This window comes from Scyliorhinus torazame, chromosome 15, assembly GCF_047496885.1.
Source record: "Scyliorhinus torazame isolate Kashiwa2021f chromosome 15, sScyTor2.1, whole genome shotgun sequence".
NCBI classification, from domain to species: domain Eukaryota; kingdom Metazoa; phylum Chordata; class Chondrichthyes; order Carcharhiniformes; family Scyliorhinidae; genus Scyliorhinus; species Scyliorhinus torazame.
Genome location: NC_092721.1, coordinates 83,410,108 through 83,425,318, shown reverse-complemented (window position 1 = coordinate 83,425,318; position 15,211 = coordinate 83,410,108). Strand labels below are relative to the sequence as shown.

At 41.9% G+C, this 15,211-nt stretch overlaps 1 protein-coding gene across 4 annotated transcripts in view; it reads left to right on the top strand.

The window, feature by feature from the left end:
* cep126 (centrosomal protein 126) overlaps positions 1 to 15,211 on the top strand; it is a 253,245-nt gene that overhangs the window by 13,746 nt on the left and 224,288 nt on the right. For all 4 annotated transcript variants that reach the window (XM_072476359.1, XM_072476358.1, XM_072476363.1 and 1 more), the window contains one exon: positions 577 to 693. In XM_072476359.1, coding sequence (XP_072332460.1) covers positions 577 to 693 — 117 coding nt within the window. Of the gene's footprint in view, positions 1 to 576; positions 694 to 15,211 lie in introns of those variants that run through there.

Below are 15,211 nucleotides of genomic sequence, written 5' to 3'. Positions count from 1 at the left end.
ACTTGCCTGCAGACTCACCTGAACTTTCATTTTTACTTGTCACCCATTTCACACTCTCTTCTCTTGTAAGTTTTGAATAACATTTCCTGAGTCTTTCCTAAGGTTAGAATTAAGTCCCCATTAAATTCGCTATGCATGCTTCCACCATGTGTCCAAACCTGGACTTGAAACTCTTGTATGTATAATTTAAAAAATTGGGAGAAGAAATACATTTTCATTTATGGCTACAAAGCACCTTGGATGCAAAACTCAAGACTTGTAGAAACATGGGCCAGAATTCCCCGGCCGTTCGTTGGCGGCGATATTCTCTGGTCATGCATGCAGAACACCCCAACCCATGTGTTTCCCAGCGGCATGGGGTGGCTTCAATGGGATTTCCTATTGACTGCGGTGGGAACCGAGAAGTCGGCTGCCAGCGAGAACCGCAGTTGAGGGTCCGGAGATATCCACCCACGTTCATATCCTAGCCAAGTATATCAGATGACAAGGACCGATTTTGACAGAAATGGATTTTACTAATATAAAGTCTGGTTCATTGTTATTTTTGCATTTATTCTTAACTTCAATTTCTGGTAGAAATATAAAAACACAGGTGGAAGAATTGGATGAAGAACGACAAAGGTTATTGGAAGAACAAAGAATAAACCGAGCCAAAGCTCGTAAGCTTACTTTACAGACAATCCGAAGACGGAAGTAAGTGGGTATAAATAATGAGCAACTACAAAACAATGATGTTGCTCCTCAGAAAATAAAGCCGTTTAAGATTTTCATTTATTGCAGATAATAGCATTTCTCGCATTTTGTTTGATCTTTCTTTTGAACTATTCCCTGGCCAAATTGACATGGACATGAAGCCTTGCAGACTTCTCTAAAGCCTAGCTAGTTTTCCTGTATTGTCCAACATGCCATACTCACCTGCAGTAATCCAACACTAACTGCCTTTGTCGTTAAGTTCCACTCGCCTGGATGTCCCAGCATACCATTTTCAAATTTCTCATCTGTATTTTCTAATTTCTCCATTGCCTTGAATCATCTAGCTGAGTATCTTTTGCATCACATTGTTAATTGTACCGTCAATCCCCCTTTTTAACTGAACTTCATCATTTTCTCCTACTGTTTCATGTTTTGAAAGTCATTTAACTGCTGGCCCTGTCCTCCAGAAATATTTACCCATTACACTCTGGCTTGTCACAATCCTTCCTGCTTTTACAAATCACAAAACTCTTTGACCCTCCCTTTAGTTTCCCATCCTAATTTTGCTTATTGCTTTGCTGTTTCCTCCATGTATAATGTCCATCTAGTCCTTTTCCTCAATTTGAAATGTCTTGCTGAATACGGAAAGTGCAATATAAATGCAAGTTGCTTTAGTCTACCTTTTTTTCTCACGAATATCTCTCGAGTACCTTTGAAGCAGCTCCCTAATGGGATGATTGAGATTGAAAAATGACAGAACAAATGTGCAATCTAATGTTCCTTATTACCTGATGGTGAAACTGTTTAAGCAGTTTGATAAAACCTCAGTGCAATTGTAAGATCTTAAGTAATGCATTTACCACAAGTGTGCAGTACTTTCCCGTAACCTAAAGTAATGCAGTCTTTTGAGTGTGTGTGGGTTGAACTGAATGAGACTGATGGACAAAAGAAAGATATAAATCTTGGACACCTAACTATGCAGTAAGGTAATATTGAATGTTACAACGTGATGTGGCTTTCAAGATGCTGAATGTTCTTTTATATTATGAGTAGGCATTTGGAAATCAGGCAAGTATTCCTATGAAGTGTTTTAACAAACCAAATTGCTTGTTTTGCAATCTGTCTATGAGATGTAATAGTGGGTGATAACATTTTGTCCGGCCTAATTATTATTTCAGCATGAGATGAAGCCTACAGATAAACATCAGTGTTCTCTCGATCACTGCAACTATTTTTACTATTAAATTTGGAAATGAATCAGTGGCTTACATAACACAAAAATATGGCAATATTACAATCCCTTTGGGGATCAAGAAATCAAAACAACCACATTCATCAAATGACCCCACCCCAGATGTAGATATTACTGGACAAGGGCAGGATTCTCCCCTACCCAGCGGGGCGGGGGGTTCCGGCGTAATGGAGTGGCGGGACCCACCCCGGCGTTGGGCCGCCCCAAAGGGGCGGAATTCTCCGCACCTTTAGGGACCAAGCCCTCACCTTGAGGGGCTAGGCCCGCACTGGAGTGGTTTCCGCTCCGCCGGCTGGCGGGAAAGGCCTTTGGGCTCCGGGGTCCCATGGGGCTGACGCTGCAGCGCATGCGTCGCCCGGTGAAGACTTTTCTGCGCCGGCTGGCGTGGCGCCAAAGGCTTTTCCCGCCAACAGGGGTCAGTGTTGGGACCATAGCTATTCACAATATACACTAATGATCTGGAAAAAGGAACTGAGGCATTGTTGCTAATTTTGTAGATGATCTAAAGATTTAGAGGTAGCAGGGAGGCTGCAGAAGGACCTAGACAGGCTAGGAGAGTGGGAAAAGGAATAGCAGATGGAATACAATGTGGAAAAGTGTGAGGTTATGCACTTTGGTAGGAAGAATAGAGGCATAGACTATTTCCTAAATGGGGAATGCTTTGGAAAGCAGAAGCACAAAGGGACTTAGGGGTCCTAGTTCAGGATTCCCTTAAGGTTAACATGCAGGTTTAGTTGACAGTTAGGAAAGCAAATGCGATGTTGGCTTTCATGTCGACAGGGCTAGAATACAAGGGCAGGGATGTACTTCTGAGGCTGTATAAGGCTCTGGTCAGACCCCATTTGGATGATTGTGAGCAGTTTTGTGTCCCATATCTAAGGAAGGATGCGCTGGCTTTAGAAAGGGTCCAGAGGAGGTTCACAAGAATGATCTCTGGAATGAAGGCCTTGTCTTATGAGGAGCAGTTCATTGAGTCTCGAAGGATGAGGGGGATCTCATTGAAACTTACAGAATACTGAGAGGCCTAGATAGAGCGAACATAGAGAGGATATTTCCACTAGTAGGAGAAACTAGAACCCGAGACCACAGCCTCAGACTGAAGGGAGACTAAAACAGGGGAGGAGGAATTTAGTCAGCCAGAGGGTGGTGAATCTGTGGAACTCTTTGCCGCAGAAGGCTGTGGAGACCAAGTCACTGAGTGTCTTTAAGACAGAGATAAATAGCTTCTTGATTAATAAAGGGATCAGGGGTTAAGAGTAGAAGGCAGGAGAATGGGGATGAGACACATATCAGCCATGATTAAATGGCGGAACAGACTTAATGGGCAGGATGGCCTAATTCTGTTCCTATGTGTTATGGTCTTATGGTCTTAATTCTCCGTTTGGGAAACTATGGTATCCTGCTGGAGATGAATTGCCCAGCTCATGCTGGGTGCACAAATCCAGTGGCAAATCCTTCTCCTTTGCCATGTAGATTTATGCATGGCGGGAATTGAGGGGCATTCCCTTGCGAATCCCACTATCCGGCCGTCATTTTGAGTCGGTGGCCCAATAGCGAGGTCCGGCAGCTGGGGACCCCCTCCCCACCGCAATGCATTTACGCTTCCCCCACCCCCTCTGCCCCAACCACAGAATTTACTGGGTCACCCCGTACATTACGAGGGTGACCCGATACGCCACCAGCGCCCACCGACCAGAACCCCTCACCAGGAACCCTGCAATTAGAGACCCCCCACCAGAGAATGTCCCGTAAGAGAGACCCCCTTGTTACAGAGACCCCCATCAGAAACCCCACCGACCCATTATAGAGACCCCCACCAGAAACTCACCACAAGAGAAACACTTGCTTGGTAGTCCCCGGAAGAGAGATTCCTGCCTGGAAACCCCCCATAAGAGAGACACCTGTTTCAATGCTAGAGAACAATCCAGGCACAGACAGTGAAAAAAAATCAATGCTTTAACACTCACCTGAGCAATACATCTGTTGGCTCAGTGTTATGGGCGAGCCGTTTTCAGAACCCCAAAATGTATCATGAAGTTCAACCAACCTCCCCCTTTAATGTATTTGTTGCTTTTCCTAGCACACGGCTTGTTCCCTAGGTGTGGGACTACAATTCTGGACACGTGGGTTTTTAAACACAAAACAATGTTTATTCCATGAACTCAACTTAACATCTTAAATAAACATTGCATCTCTTAACACCCCTTACTTCAAAGATAACTCCGAAAATATTGCCGCCGTAAATAATTCCTCAAAATGTTCCTTCAAACTTCCAAGAGACTTAACACCTTTAAACAGAATCACATCAGGTTAAAGGCTTTACTATTATGAGTTTTCATCACCCAAATGATCCAGAGATAGTCTTTCATGGCAGAGATACAGCTCACTGCAAACACAGACACTCCCAAGCTCTTTTCAAACTCAAACTTAAAACTGCAAAATGGCTGATCTAAAGCCCAGCACAACCCACACTCTGACATCACTGCATTTTCTTAAAGGTACATTGTGTAAACACCCATTTCTTAAAGGCACTCTCACATGACACCTCCCCCCCAAGAAAAGAAAAGAAACCATCAACTTCAAGATGGTTTCATTTTTCACTTTTGCACCATCCACTCAGAAATGCACACAGTAAATATACATTTTTCTTTTTTTTTTAAAACAACACACGCAAACAGGTATAATAATCGAGTCCATTTTTCTTTGTTCTTCTTCCTTCAACCAAAATCCTTCTCGATTGACTGTCTCTTTGAACAAAGTCTCTGCACGATCCATCCATTCCTCTACTCCTCGGCATTTCTCTTTAGAATCAGATACTTTAGTTCAATCTGACCACAGAGCCCCTTGCAATTCTCCAATACAGGAGCATTGGTCATCACAGCCTTCAGGCAGTCAAATGCCTGTTGAAAGTCCGCTGTCCCTTGAAATGTTTGACGTTTCTTTAGCAAGGAGTAATTACGCCACAAAACTTTTCCACAACTATTCGATCAAATCCACTTATGCTAAGAAATAGCATTATTTCCCTTCGTCTTGAGGGTATCAGAAACTCCGCAAGGAAAGTGATTCGGGCTTCTCCAAATTCATTTTCGGCTAGGTTCATCACCAAACCCGCCTCCTGAAGTCGATCAAAGAACTCCATATGATGTTTTAAATGTTCCTTCCATGTCTGGACGTTGGAAATAAAAGCAGATTGTCCCACTTTCTTAATGCAATCCTTCAAACGTGGGATAGGGTAAGAGTCCGTTCTTGTAACTGCATTCACCTTTCGATAGTCCACACACAACCGTTGGGTACCATCTGGTTTAGGTACCATCACTATGGGTGAGCTCCATTGGCTGCAACCCACTTCAATTATGCCATTCTTCAGCATACTCTCAATCTCTCTGTTAACCTGTGCCAATTTTAAAGGATTAAGTCTATATGGATGTTGTTTGATAGGAACAGCATTTCCCACATCGACATCATGTATAGCCATTTTAGTACTTCCCAATTTATCTCTACAAACTTGCCCATATGATATCAATAACTCTTTCAGGCCAGTTTGTTTTTCCCCTGGAAGGTAACTTAACAATTCATCACACTTTTTAAGAACATCCTCATTTTCCAATTTAATTTGAGGTATGTCAAATTCACAGTCATTTGGATTTGGTTCATCACTTTGAGTTAAAACCATTAAAATCTCCTTTCTCTCTCCTTCCCTTTCAAAGTAACTTTTAAGCATACACATGACACACTCAGTGAGTCTTCCTTCTATCTGGTGTTTTTACCACATAATTCACCTCACTTAATTTCCTTTCAATTTGATACGGTCCACAAAACCTAGCTTTTAAAGGCTCACCTACCACTGGTAACAACACTAAAACTTTATCCCCACTGGCAAAACTACGAACTTTGGATTTCTTGTCCGCTACCCGTTTTATCACATTTTGTACAACTTTCAAATGTTGTCTAGCCAATTCACCTGCTCTATTTAATCGTTCCCTAACATTTGACACGTAATCCAATTGTGTAATTTCCAATTTCGCACCCATCAATTTTTCCTTAATCAATTTAAGTGGTCCTCTTACCTCATGACCAAAAATTAGTTCAAAAGGACTAAATTTGGTAGACTCATTAGGTGCATCCCTAATTGCAAACAATACGAATGGAATTCCTTTATCCCAATCCTCTGGATAATCTTGACAATACGCCCTCAACATTGTCTTTAATGTCTGACGCCACCTTTCTAACGCTCCCTGCGATTCTGGATGGTACGCAATTGATTTAAATTGTTTTAATCCTAAGCTATCCATAACTTCTTTGAATAACTTTGAAATAAAATTCGATCCTTGATCTGATTGAATTTCTGTGGGTCGTCCATATCTAGTAAAGAATTTAACTAACTCCTCCACAATCCTTTTAGCTGTAATATTACGTACTAGAATGGCCTCTGGAAACCTAATAGCCACATCCATTATTGTCAAAAGATATTGATTCCCACTTTTTGTTTTAGGAAGCGGTCCTACACAATCAATTATGACCCTCATAAAAGGTTCCTCAAATGCTGGAATGGGTATTAAGGGCGCTGGTTTTATCACTGCTTGAGGTTTCCCTATCACTTGACATGTGTGACATGATTGACACAATTTAACTACATCTTTATGTAGTCCAGGCCAATAAAAATGTTTTTGTATTTTAGCATGAGTTTTCCTTATTCCCAAATGACCTCCCACTGATACCTCATGTGCAACTCGCAACGCCTCCTTTCTATACCCTACCGGCAATACTACTTGATGAACTTCTGACCACTTTTCATCCGCCTACATATGTACAGGTCTCCATTTTCTCATCAAGACATTTTTACGGTAATAACACTCTGGTATACTCTCAGATTCCTCTTCCATATATGCTTTCTGATATATCCGTTTTATTTCCACATCTTTCTGTTGTAACTCCGCCAATTTTCCTGAACAAAAAATATCCGCCTCATCCTCCACCTGTTCTTGTTCTTTTTCAACCATCTGATCAAAAATCGTTTCTGATAATTGCACTTCAACTTTATCTTCATTCTTTGATTTCTCCTCTTGTCTTAACCTGTGACTTTGTGACATTGTTACTACACAATCCGGAAAAATCCCAAGATATTTGTCCTTCAACCCTTCAGTTGTCTGATTTTCCACTGGCTTATCAACCATAGTAGGCATCACTCCCACCTGCGATCCAGCTATATCATTACCCAAGATAAACTGTATTCCTGGACAAGATAATTTATCTATTACTCCTACTACCACTTCACCACTCTTCACTGGACTTTCCAACCTTACCTTATATAATGGAACGCTACTCCTCTCACCCTGAATTCCACATATCACCACCTTTTCTGTCAACGTTCTTCCCAAACTACATAATTCCTCATCTCTTACCATTAAAGATTGACTAGCCCCTGTATCTCTTAAAATTGTGACTTCTTTACCTGCTTCTCCTGATACACATGAGTAAACATTAGCCACACAAGTAAATTCTTTTAATACATCTGGCACCTTAACAATTACTTCTTGAAAAGGCTGTTTGCACCTCCTACCCTTCCCTTGGGCTTTCCTTTACCACTCTAACAAACCCCACTGCCTTATCCTGTTTTACCACATCTGCCTTCCCAGTGCTTTTCTTCAACCACCAACACTGACTTTACATGGCCTGGTTTAATACAGTGAAAACATTTGAAACTTTTCATTTCTTTTCCACCCTCCTGGATTTCTTTTTTAATCTGAGGTACACTCTCTTTATTGTCTCCCATCAGATCACCTTTACCTTTACCACTTGAGTATTTCTCATGCCCCCAGTTTCTGTCCCTCACTGGCTGAAACTGATGTCGGAAACCAATCTTTGATTTATGAACTAATTCATAATTATCTGCCATTTCCGCTGCTAATCTCGCAGTTTTAACCCACTGTTCTTCCACATGAGTTCTCACTACATCAGGAATTGAATTTTTAAACTCCTCCAAAAGTATAATTTCTCTGAGAGCTTCATATATTTGGTCTATTTTCAAAGCCCTTATCCAACTATCAAAATTACTCTGTTTGAGCCTTTCAAATTCCATGTATGTTTGACCAAATTCTTTCCTTAAATTTCTAAACCTTTGTCTGTGAGCTTCAGATACTAGCTCATATGCACTTAAGATGGATTTCTTCACCTCCTCATACGTTCCAGATACCTCCTCCGGTAGTGATGCAAACACTTCACTAGCCCTACCTACCACCTTTGATGAATCAGTAATACCCACATGTCCTGTGGCCATTGCATTTGTTTAGCTACCTTCTCAAATGAAATGAAAAAGGCTTCTGCCTCCTTCTTGTCAAACCTTGGCAATGCTTGGACATATTTAAATAGATCGCCACCACGCCTTCGACTATGACACTGTCTCATTATCCTCATCCATCTCCTCCAACTGTACGTGTCCCTTTGCGTCGGCTAATTTTAACTGATTTTCATGTTTCAGAGCCATTTTCCGAAGTTCAAACTCTCTCTCTTTTTCCCTTTCCTCTCTATCTCTTTCTTTGTTTCGTTCTTCTCTCTCCTTTTCTTTTTCCTCTCTATCTCTTTCTCTTTCTTTTTCCTCTCTCACACTCGTATTCCAGCTGCTTTAATTCTTTCTCAAGTTCCATTTGTTTAATTTGCAACTGAATTTTTGCCATTTCCCATGAGTCAAACTCTATCTCAGGCAACTTTAAATGCTTAACCACCGCCATAATTACCTCATCTTTTCGCATTTGTCAGGTAATGTTAACTGCAATGTTTTTGCCAGACCCAATAGTCTGCTTTTCGTCTCTGTCCGTAAAATACTGCGTGTGACAGTCTCCACCCCCAAAAACTTCTGAGCCTCTGAAAGAGCCATTGTCCACAACACACTCCCCACTTAAACTAAAATGCCACACCGGAAAAGCAACAATCCTTCACTGTCTTTAAGTTCACAAAAGCCAATCGAATAGGTAGACTTTTATCCCCCTCGAGCCCCCAATTGTTATGGGCGAGGCGTTTTCAGAACTCCAAAATATATCATGGAGTTCAACCAACCTCCCCCATTAATGTATTTGTTGCTTTTCCTCGCACACGGCTTGTTCCCTAGATGTGGGATTGCAATTATGGACACGTGGATTTTTAAACACAAAACAATGTTTATTCCATGAACTCAACTTAACATCTTAAATAAACATTGCATGTCTTAACACCCCTTACTTCAAAGATAACTCCGAAAATATTGCAACCGTAAATAATTCCTCAGAATTTTCGTTCAAACTTCCAAGAGACTTAACACCTTTAAACAGAATCACATCAGGTTAAAGGCTTTCCTATTATAAGTTTAAATCACCCAAATGATCCAGAGATAGTCTTTCATGGCAGAGATCCAGCTCACTGCAAACACAGACACTATCAAGCACTTTTCAAACTCAAACTTAAAACTGCAAAATGGCTGATCTAAAGCCCAGCTCCACCCACACTCTGACATCACTGCATTTTCTTAAAGGTACATTGCATAAACATCCATTTCTTAAAGGCACTCTCACATAACATCAGGCAGAGGAAGAAATACCTGTCAATTCCTGGAAAGCGAAAACTAGTCAGCTGGGTTTAAACCCTCTCAGATTTTTGATTTCCAAGCCTTTCATTCATTTCTATGTGAAATTGATTTTACTAGGCTGTGATTGACGGCTTCCATCCACACACAATTGCCTGGATTGTTTAATTCATTACCTTCGCACTTGAGTTGATTTCAAGTTGTCAGCTAAGAAACTAACAGCAGTGTTTATAAACATCTAGTTATGGTTGACAGCTTTTGGACCACATCAAAGACCGTTAACTGCTTTCTAATGAGAGCTGTCAGGGCACTGATTCTGTTTATTGCCCAACATTTGACTCTCTGCTACATCAGGAACTCTGCTACTGGTGGCGGCAGCAGATAATCCAGCCCATTTTGTTTAATTTTAGTTAGATGATGTGGTTAATGGGAGGATCCAAGGGCTGGGTTCAGTTTAGATCTGTCTGTGAGCAGATAGCAGTATCTGGAGAGACAGTTTAGTTAAAGATATGACTGTGTACAGACCAGTTGCTTTCCTCAAAGTAGTTTAATTAAAAGATTTTGCCTGTGAACATAATAGCAGTTTCTGAAAAGGCTGGCAGGTTAAACAGCAGTTGACACAGGCAAGACTCTGCAAGTTGGCTTCCTAAAGAATCTCTTTCTCAAAGTGGTTTCTCCAAGACATATCTTTACAGCAAAGGTTCCTGGGTTGGTTAACTGTATTTAAAAGTGGATTTTGACCTGAGATGGATTTTGTTTGAGTGGAGATAAAAGATGGCAGTTAGGATTTAGTGTTCCTGTTATTGTTAAGAATTGTTTAACTGGCAATTGTAAGCTATTATCTTTGAGGTTGAAGTTAACAATACTGTGTTAGTAATAAAGTTTGTTTTAAGAAATATCCCTATTTGTGCGTGGAATCACACCTAGAGCTTGGTATCCTTTCCCCACAGTTTTACAAATTAAATAAAATGTTGAGGTTTCTGTTTGGTACCCTAGCAACTGTTGGGGTCTGGTCTGGGATCGTAATAATTAGCCAATTCTCTGCATGCAGCAGGGTCCACGTTAACAGGTTTTTTCCCTTGCAGTCTTACATACAATGATGTATTTCCTTCCGGAATCTTCTAAACTCTCAGTTCCTCTATTGGTCTTACTGTTCTTGCCTGTTTTGCCACATGGCCACTGTATTTTAACTTTTTTCCTGCTGGTACTACTCCCAGGTCAAGGATCGCCAAGTCACATGGACCAGAATGTCTTATTATCCAGAAATTATAATTGATCTCTTTACAATTGATTCAACCTCTTGAAGGCCTTTTTCAAATAAAAGTAGGTTCTCCGAAACAACATTTTTTTTTGTGAGGTCCACGAAGAGTCCAACATGAGTTTGTGAGTCGAACAAACCTTAATTTTATCTACACTAATATTTACACAGCACCTTTAACCCATCCCACTTTCTCCAAATCAAAGGTGTAGCAATGGGTACCCGCATGGGTCCTAGCTACGCTTTTCTTTTTATGGGGTATGTGGAACATTCCTTGTTCCAGGCCTATCCGGGCCCCCTCCCACAACTCTTTTACCGACACATTGATGACTATTTTGATGCTACTTCATGCTCTCGTCCAGACCTGGAAAAATTCATCAACTTCGCTTCCAGTTTCCACCCCTCCATCACTTTCACCTGGTCCATCTCAGACACTTCCCTTCCCTTCCTTGATCTCTCTGTCTCCATTTCCGGCAATAGACTATCTACTAATATCCACTACAAGCCTACTGATTCCCACAGCTATCCGGATGACAGCTGTTCACACCCTACACTCTGTAAGGACTCCATCCCTTTCTTTCAACTTCTTTGCCTCCATCGCATTTGTTCCGATGATGCCACTTTCCAAAATGGTGCTTCGAAAATGTGTTCCTTCTTCCTCGACCGTGATTTCCCACCTACAGTTGTTGACAGGGCCCTCAACAGTGTGTGGTCCATCTCCCGCGCCACTACCCTCGCCCCCTCCCTTCCTCCCAGAACAATGGAGAATATCCTGCGAGGGTTGCCACGTGTCACTGTTTATTTAGACGAGGTCTTGAGTGTGGAAACTTTGGAACAAGAGCATTTGGATAATTTGGTTGCTGTGTTGAAGTGCTTTCCGGAGGTTGGAGTCCGTTTATGACACGCAGAGTGCGTTTTTCAGATGAAGGAAATTATCTATCTCGGTTATCGGGTGGACCGCAAAGCTTTGCACCCCATCGTGGAAAAGGTGCACGCCATTCAGCAGGGTATCGGTCTAGTTGCGAAGCTGTGTTTTCCATTAATTTGTAGTCATCGCTCAAGCAGACCGTATTGTCTGGCTTCAATACTGGTACGACAGGCGCTGCCCAATCGGCGAAACGGACAGGCATTATGATACCCAGGGTCTCCAGATGAGTGAGCTCCATTTCCACTCCTTCCACTAGCAAGGCGTAAGGAACTGGGCACGCCCGGTAATATCATGGCGGGGCCTCCGGGCCAACCTGAATGCATGCTACGACCCTTTTCATCTTCCCCAAACTGGGCATCTTCCTAACACCTCAGCCAAACCACCAGAACCCATTTGAAAGCTGCGCTGCCATTGCAGCCACAAATGGTGCAACCATTCCCGCCATAAAAGCCTGGACCAGTGGTCTCGTACCACGATGAGCGGGAGGCGCACCATCTGGTGTCCGTAAGCGACAGGAGTTATCATAGTCCCAGCAATGTCAAACAGTTCTGCTATTTAGGTGGCCAACCTGGCCTGTGTGTCTGTCAAAGGAAGGGTCTGAATTCCCTACTTGATGCAGTCAAATGTCTTCTGTCTTATCATGGAGACCACTGCACTGGTGTCCAACTCCATTTCGAGCAGGTGCCCGTTCACCTATACTGTTACCTTAATGGGAGTCAATCGGTGGGGGGAGCTGCCACACAATGCAGCTGCAGGCAGTCACCCTCGTCCTTGTTGTCCTCCTCCTCCCCTGCATGTTCATGCAAATGAAAAGTACCTCTGCTGGCGTGTCTGGCCCTCTGACACGACCGCGATCTACATCCGTGCCGGGGTCAGCACCAACAAGTCGTACAGCTGTTAAGGAATGGGTTAAGAAACATTCCAATTAGATGTCTCATTGATCCAATAATTGACACTGATATGTAACGAGGCTACAGGCGGCCTTTGTGCGTGTGATGTGATATAGAGTTTTGTGCTGAGTGTGTTCAAGGAAAAATAAAGATATTTGGGAAAAGGAGCAGAGCTCTTGACTCTTTACTCAACAGCAGCCAGAAGCTAACAGTGGAAGCGGAGGATGGTTGCTGTGCAAATGTAAAGGGTTGAAAGATACAACTTTTCCAGAAAAAAAAAAATTCTGCATCAACTAAGGAGTGAGTGAGAAGGAAATAAATAAATATATATGGCTGATCTAGGATAAAGATAGCCGTATATGACTATCCGCCATTATTTTCTGGAAGGGGATTGTAAGACGAATGGAGAAGTGCAGTTGTTATGTGGACTAAGGTAACTGCCTTGGGAAAGAAGAAACAAGGTGTGGCATTGGCTCTTTCTCGACCTTATGAGAGTAAAATCCGAAGCAAAGTGTTTTCGGAGCTGGAATTGGAACAATTAGACTCAGAAGAAGACCTGGAGACTCTATTACATTTTATGATTAAGATTTATCAAAAGGATGACTTGTTCAGTGCGTATGAAGCCTGGTCAGAACTTGATAGATTCCGGAAAACAGAGGATATCTCTATTGAGGACTATATAATGGAATTTAGCAGACTATACAGAAGGCTGCACAAACACCGCTTGGAATTTCCACAGTCTGTGTTAGCATTTAAGTTACTGGAGCTCGAGTGACCAATGTGGATAGGCTCCTGGTTTTGACAGGAGTTATGTTTGCGGATAATGATACCTTATTCGATCAGATGATAGAGGCCTTAAAGAAGTTTCTGGGGCAACATTCAATTCCTATGGCTCTTATGACACAAATGGGTCAGTCAGCAATAAAGCAGACTATGGAAGATACATTACCGACAGGATGGCGAGATTGTATGGCTACGAACAGGTTACAAGCGTATGGAAGGAGATCAGGACCTGGAAATTATGAGGACAGAAACCCATTTAAAACCTATAATAGGAGGAGGGACATGGAGAATGGAAATAGGAAAATGAACCCCAGAAATGCCTGGGGTATGATAAATCGATGTTTTCGTTATGACTCTCAATACCATTATGCTTTCAAATGTCCAACACGTTAAAATAGCGTGTTTGAAGCTACACATGACATGGAAGAGTTGGAAGAGGAAAAGGATAGTGACCGGAAAGAAGGCATTGTCCTATTAACAAGCAGTTTTACTACGATAATGAGGGTGTTGGTTGCAGAATCCTTCAATTGTGCTGTATTGGACAGTGGCTGCACATCTACTGCGTGTGGAATTGACTGGTTAAAATGTTACCTGGACTCCTTGAATGCTGAAAATTGTAACAAGGTTAAGGAATTTGAAAGTTCCACAGGTTTCAGGTTTGGGGATGATAATACTCTGAAGTCGCTGAAAAGAGTGGTGATCCCTTGAAATATTGCCGGAGTGAATCATTTCATTAGCACAGATGATGTATCAAGTGAGGTACCTTTGCTTCTGAGCAGACTGTCGATGAAGAAAGCACACACAAAACTGGATATGGAACAGGATAAGGCAACAGTATTTGGAAAGACGGTGGACTTACGATTTACACAGTTGGGACACTATTGTATTCTGTTACTGACAAATAATATTTCAGGTGCAGTTGTTAAGGATGTTATCGGCAGCTGGAAATGGGACTTTGGTTGATGAAAACCTTGTATTAAAACTGCAAAGGCAATTTGCGCATCCATCTCCTCGGAGGCTAAAAAGTTTATTAAGGATGCAGGGTAAGGGATGAAAACTATACTAAGCTGATAGAACAGTTTAATGATCACTGTGAGGTTTGTAGGAAGTACAGAAGGACACCATCACGACCAATAGTAACCCTATCTTTGGCCAGGGATTTTAACGACATTGTGGCCATGGACCTTAAGATCTGTGATAAAGCTAACAATATATTTATTTTGCAGATTTAGCAACCAGATTTAGTCAGTCAACCATTGTACGAAGTAAAGAAAAGAGAGTAATCCTGGATCAGATCGTGGAAAAATAGATAGGGATTGGAGTGGGCCCACCGACAAAATTCCTTACAGACAACGGGGGAGAATTTGCTAATGATGAGTTTAGGGATATGTGCGAAAATGTAAATATCACAGTTATGAATACAGCTGCGGAAAGCCCATTTAGTAATGCTGTGTGTGAAAGAAACCATGCAGTAATAGATGGCATGCTCTGGCAAATGTTGGCAGATAGACCAAATTGCAAGTTAAATTCAGCCTTAGAATGGGCGGTACATGTGAAGAATTTGTTGCAGGTGGTTGGGGGCTATAGTCCCTATCAATTAGTGTTTGGTAGAAATCTTAAAATTCCATCCATTTTGGATGACCAGCCTCCAGCTTGGGAAGGGACTACAATTAGCTCTGCCTTTGCTGAGCATTTAAATGCATCACATATCAGCAGAAGTCTCTGAACAAATTTGTGCTTTAAGGCATAATGTATGGCCATCAAATATCGTTTTTCAGCAAGGAGACATGGTATACAATAAGAGAGACAATTTTAATGAATGGAAAGGCCCAGGGAGGATCATAGACATAGA